Source organism: Poromitra crassiceps (genome assembly GCF_964638095.1).
Source record: "Poromitra crassiceps genome assembly, chromosome: 6".
NCBI lineage: Eukaryota > Metazoa > Chordata > Actinopteri > Beryciformes > Melamphaidae > Poromitra > Poromitra crassiceps.
The window spans coordinates 64,243,828-64,250,312 of NC_139627.1; the positions used below are offsets into that span (position 1 = coordinate 64,243,828).

The following is a 6,485-nucleotide window of genomic DNA, read 5'->3' on the forward strand; positions in this document are numbered from 1 at the left end:
AAAATGGAAAAAACTGAATTGAGGGGGGGGGGGCGGTCAGAAAACTTCTGAGATTAAAGTCAGAATTATGTGTTTAATGTTAGAATTTTAAGGGGGGGGAGAATCAGCATTCTGATTTTAATGTCAGAATTCTGAGATTAAAGTCAGAATTCTGAGGGAAAAAGTCAGTATACTTGATGATGTCATGATATTACTGATGTACCGGAATTTTTTATGACTGAGGTCCCTAATATATTTTCGTGACGTCAAAAGTGGGGTGGTGCAGCACGTCCCAAGCCAAAAATGGTTGGGAACCCCTGGCTAGTGTGGAAGAGACATTTCTCTATAGCTGAGGATCATAAGCAGGTAAATGTGTTTTCCATCCAGCCACACCACACGTTACTGTAACCGCTTGTCTGTTATTATGGTGCATTGATAAGAACAAATGAGCAAAGTTAAAATATAAAAAGGCGCATAAATCAAAACAAATTAGATATATCCTCACAAATCTTTCTTGCTACTAGAACACATTCTTTTAAGTGATGGGGGGGGGGGGATCATTTAAAATCAGGCTTGGGAAGTAAATGATTATATCTAATCAGGTTACTGTAATCAGGATCCAAGGAAACGTAACTGTAATCCATTACAGTTACAGAAAAAAGTAAATTAGTTAATTTAGTAAAAATTGGGATTACTAGCAGGATTACGATTTAAAGTACATTTATTGTATATTCTATTTATTGTATAGTGCCTAGAGTGAGTATTCATCCAAGTGGCTCTGCAGGGATGAACTCTTCTTATTACCTACTTTGTATTTGATGTCATAGATAGATATATACGTAGATAGCTTTATTTGTCCTGCAGGACATTTGTTTTCACACAGTACATATTTCAAGAACAGATGATCACATCATACAAAAACATAAAATACATACTATAACACAAACATAAGGTCTGGATCTATACAAGGTCAGTGGGGAAGTTTTTTCAGGGTGGCTGTTGCCGAGGGCAGGCTATCAGCTAAATTCTAACTTTGCTGAATGGATAGAATGGGGGAATTTACCCCACCCTGACCCCGCCCCCAGCAAGGCTGAGCCAGCTAACCCAGCGTCTATTGTGGGCGTTCCTAGAGCCTGTATGGGCGTTCCCAGACATGCGGACTGTCAGGAAATGTGTTCAAAAGTAACAGAAAGTAATCAGTTACTTATATTGTGATACTTGGATTACATTACCGATTACCATTTTTAACAGGTAATTGTAATGGCATCAGATTACATTTGTAAAGTAACCTTCCCCAACCCTGTTTAAAATTATTTCTAACCATAGGAGGGCTTGCTGCTGCTATTTCTCCATTTGCCACCTAGCGGCCACCATCAGACTGCGGCAAATCAAATCTGATTAAGCTCTTAGGTTAGGTGGCTTTTGAGTGTGCAAATTATCCATTGGTTTAAAGTTAAATGAGACTAGATTCCATGTTTGAGGGGGAAAAAGACGCTTGAGTAGATGTGTAGTGTGTATGTATTATACGCAGCTAAAGGGCGGTGTTTTGGAGATGAAGAAGCATGTCTGGTGACGTATCCGCTCCGGTGTCGGCGCTGGAGGTGGTGAGCTTCGTGGGGAAAACAGTCGGCGCAGGCGCGGCACTGACAGCTGCTGTCTACTTACTCCGCTTCATCATGGCCTGGAAGTCTGGAGGAGCCAGCCACGCAGAGCTGGTCAACAACCTCCGCAGTAAGTCAGCGAGCGGCATGTTCTGTCAGCTTTCTGCTGCAGGTGCGATGTTTTTTAAACCCGATCTGGACTGTGTGTGTGGAACCTTGCCACACTCCGCTAAAATACACCCGCGTTAGCGTGTTAGCTTGCGGGTTGCTAAGCTATGTCAGGTATGTTGTTGTTGACCTCGCGTTACCTCTCCACCCCCTTTCCCCACACAGCCTTGTGTGTGACAGTACCTGGTGCAGAGACCCCGCACAGGCTGCACAAAACAACCAGTGCGGGTTCACTGTGCGCTAGGCATGGACTGTATTATGTGCCAGGTTAGCTTAGCCTGCTAGCTATAGAGGGGCTATGTGCGTCATTGCGTCGTTGTAGCTAGCGATAGCAGCGTCGCTAACGTTAGCTGCCCTGCCCACATTCATTGATACTAGCCTCTGTGCCAGACATGCATGGCGCTGTCAGTGTCAGCTGGAGATGCGTGGTGGCCCGTCTGTTGATCAGACGTAACATACACAATGTGTTGCTATACTAGTGGTAGTTGTTGTTGTTTGTATGACTGGCTGAGTTCCACAATATAAAAAGCAAGCTGTGCTCTAACGTTAACCTCCGAGTCTTGGCTGAAATGTTTCTCCCTTGCATGTAGAATTTGTCTCATTGGTGCTTCTGCTAATGATGCTATTTTGCCCAACAAGGTTTCTGCAGGCTGGGGTGCGCTAGTCCGATTCCTGCAGCGAGTACCTAATACATAGGCCTATTAATATGCAGTGTGCACTGCAGACTAGTCCAGCGACGCATCGCAGCAGTTCAAGTTTGCAAGCATTTTGCCAAAAGCTTTTTGGGTTGTGGTCAGCAGTCAGCACTGACCCACTTGCTTTAAATGGAATACGAAAAAGAGCATGACTGGCATATGATCTGTATTGAATTCGCCTGATGAAATCTTGCAAGCATTTATTATTATTATTGTTATTACAACAAATATATAATTGATGTTGTGCATGAGGAGCGCTTGAGAACAGCTCTCAGACAGTATGCATAGCGCTGTACGTGCTGCAGGATCAAATATATGAAATGCCTAAAGATTCAAGAGAATATGATCATCATAATAATAACCCTTTTAAGAGCTCAATATTTCTGCCTGTTCTTGTTTATTCTTGTAAAGGTGGTTGGAGATAGGTTTGAATCGAGTTTGACATCCTATCTTATGTTTGTTAATGTAATAATATAATATATTTTAGAATTAAAACTTCTGTTATTTGGCTACCGCTACTTAAGATAAGTCCTAAACATCCACACTAGTTTGTGGTTTTGGGGGGGAAGTAATGGGTTGTATTGTTTGTATGCAGTGATGATCACGCTCCTCTTGATCGCCCACTCCTGCAAAATGAACACACAGGAAACACTGTGCTGGACACTCACTGACCCACTTACACTCTTAACAGAGCACAGCCTAAGTTAGCAGCATAAGCTGGTCTTAAGCAGGTCACACACCAGACGCATGCTAATTCTCCCTGACTTTCTTATGTTTCTTAGTCTTTCTCCAGCACTTCGTTTAGGACACTCAGTTGCTCAGCGGCCACCGATCAGTAGTGTTTTTTTTCCCTTAATTATGAACTATTAAAGTCCGGCCTGCACAGTCAGTTTTGACTTGTGAGAGAAATAGTGAATGGGCAGAAAGAGGTGTGGGTGATTATTATGTTGCAGACGTCTCTAGCGGGGTGTCCATGTGGAAGTGAGTGTTTTGTAATGGATCCTGAAGCAGCACATGAGGGTGAGGGGGTGCGGTAATGAGAGGAGCACCGGCTGTGAGGGTTAGGGGGGGGCGGTAATGAGAGTAGCACCGGCTGTCTTGTTGGCACCGCCTGCCAGTGGAACCTGTTACGAAGGATTAGCCGACACACCGAGGCTTCTGTCTGTGAGCGTTAGCTTCCTGCACGGCTTGACGGCTCTGGACATATGGGCAGCCAATGATCTCTTTGCACATCCTGTTTGCATTACGGACGGATGCAGCGATGTTATGCACAGTTTGGCCGATACTGATAATAAGAACCGATATTTTACCCATGTCGATATGATCTGTATAAAACAAATGTTTTAATACAATTTTGTACGCACTGAAAAATGCATGTAAAAACGAACGCATTTCTTTATTTCCAAAACATTTGGAAAAGCCCATGTATCATAGATTTACCGCATTGTTTCCTCTAGGGATGCACCGATATGAAAATTCTGGCCGATGCCGATAACCGATATTAACATTGCTGTTATGGCCGATAACCGATATTTACCGATGTCGATATGATCTGTATAAAAACACATTTCTATGATAATAAAATTTTGTACATACTGAAAAACACATGTAAACACTGAATTTGAAAAAGTAATGCATTTGTTTATTTCAAAAACATTTGTAAAAGCCCATAAATCATAGATTTACTGCATTATTTCATCTCAATGTGAAGAATTTGGCTGATACCGATAACCGATATTAACATTGCAACATCGGACCGATACCGATATGTTTAAAAATGACTAACATCGGCCGATACCGATATGATTGCCGATATATCGTGCATCCCTAGTTTCCTCTCAATGTGAAAATGTTGTCTGATAATGATTAAAAAATGAATAAAAAGCTCGCACACTGCAAGGGCTCCTAGTTTCAGTGTTTTTTATTTAAACACCCCAAAAAGTGACGTTTCGAGCAAAGCTCTAAATCAGACTGATAATGATTACCCATTGCTCGGACCGATGCCGACTGATGATGTCATCAGTGATGTCATCATCAATGATGTGAGGCCAGCTTGGCGAGCTGCAGGGCGGGCAGGCGCAGGAGGAATCAAGCGCCTAGTGTTAAAAAAGTGACAAACATTGGCTGGTACTTCACATAATTGACTTCTTGCTTTATATTATTTATTTTCATGCTGCATATATTTTAGTATGTTTCTGTTGTTTTACACACTTTGCTGTGCTGACTAGGGATGTAACAATATTCCGTTTTACCGTGATATTGAGCAACCACGATTATCGTCCCCTAAACTTTCCCTGTAATACCGTGCCGTGCATGTGGATGCACACACCACTCGGTTCAAAATGGAGGAGCCTTGTGTAAAAACGTATTCAGTCTATCAGCAAACACCATCCAACACCTTCTCTCTTGTGCCTCCTCAGAAAATGGGATCATCAAGTCCGACAAGGTCTACGAAGTCATGCTGGCCACAGACCGAGCCCACTTCTCCAGGTGTAATCCTTACATGGACTCGCCGCAGTCGATAGGTACGTGCGCCCGGGCCGTCCTCCTCGCACCACGCTGCGAATCAATCTCCGAAATCCCAGAGATGTCCTCACCTAACCTGTGCCTCTCTTTTCACCTAAAGGCTATCAAGCAACCATCAGCGCCCCGCACATGGTATGACTTCCAAACATCTTCTCCAGACATTCCTGCACCCTGTGAATCCCTACTCTCATCAGTCATGTTGTTAAGCCTGCTGCTCCCATTCCATCAGTCAGTGGATAAACAGACAGCAGCAGCACCAAGTAGGACAAACACACCTCATTCTCTCCCCCTAGGTCCTAAAGCCAACCGCTTATTCATTTAGATTTCCTACTCTATTTCAATTAGAGATGCACCGATTGGGAAATTCTGGGCCGATACAGATGTCTAAAATAACAATTTGGACAATAGCCGATGTCAATACCTGACCGGGAAACAGACATCTTCATTATAAAAATAAATAAATAACTGAACTTTTTTAAAGTCCTTCAGCCCTTCATCTCATTATCTTTGAATGAACATAAACCCTTTTCACTGGGGACATTTTGTGTTGAAAAGGCAGGGTAAACGCAGGTGCAAGTAAACCAGTAATGAGTTTCCAACTTCCAATCATAGAAGTTGGAAACCCTCATTACTGTTTTGCTTGCACCTGCGTTTACCCTGCCTTTTCAACACAAAATGGCCCCCGTGAAAAGGGCCTATTGGACATTTAGCCAGGGCAAAATTGATGCGACAGATAAACATCGGCCACTGCCATCGGTGAGTGTCATCTTATGTGCCGATCGGCAGACGGCTGTCGACAAGGCGAATATCGGCCAATACCGATGTACGGCCAATAAATCGCTGCATCCCTAATTGCAATTGCCAATTACCAGTGACCCAAATCAGCTTTTTTCCAGCCTTGAACCCAATGTACAGAGGATGCGGTGCGGATCTGGTACAACTGCCGGAACAGACTCTCGCCCATGTTAATAGATGGGCAATACGCAGTACGCGAAAAAATAGACACCTGTTTTATTTTTTGTTGGATCCCGCATGGGTGTGGGTCTGTGCAGGCAGCTTGAGGCGTAACGCAGCCGGTGGACATAGGCCTTTAGTCTTATTTGGCCGTCAGCACTGTGAACAGGGAGTCTAGTGTTGGCTGGAAGATGAATGATGCGACTGGCTGTAATGCAGGTGTCTTGTCGGTGTTCCCTCCTCCTCTCCAGCATGCCTACGCCCTGGAGCTCCTACACGACCAGCTGTACGAGGGGGCCAAGGCGCTGGACGTGGGCTCAGGCAGTGGGATCCTGTCCGCTTGCTTTGCACGAATGGTGAGCCACACATGACGGGTAAACAAACGCAATCGCTCCTCGGAGACGCGCCAGTTTGATCAGTTTGATTTGATGTGACTGATTGTCACCCCCCCCCCCCCCCCCCTCCTCCTACAGGTAGGCCCCAGAGGGAAAGTGATAGGAATCGATCACATCAAAGAGCTGGTAGATGACTCCATAAACAATGTGAAGAAAGACGACCCCAG

At 44.2% G+C, this 6,485-nt stretch overlaps 1 protein-coding gene across 1 annotated transcript; it reads left to right on the top strand.

The window, feature by feature from the left end:
* Nucleotides 1-1,541: 1,541 nt before the first annotated feature.
* LOC310778032 (protein-L-isoaspartate(D-aspartate) O-methyltransferase-like) lies at nt 1,542-6,482 on the top strand (the record flags this gene model as incomplete). The annotated part of the gene is made up of 5 exons (XM_083638347.1): nt 1,542-1,710; nt 4,864-4,968; nt 5,070-5,101; nt 6,175-6,279; nt 6,397-6,482. Coding segments are annotated over 5 exons (497 nt in total), but the record flags the coding sequence as incomplete, so codon positions are not given.
* Nucleotides 6,483-6,485: the final 3 nt, after the last annotated feature.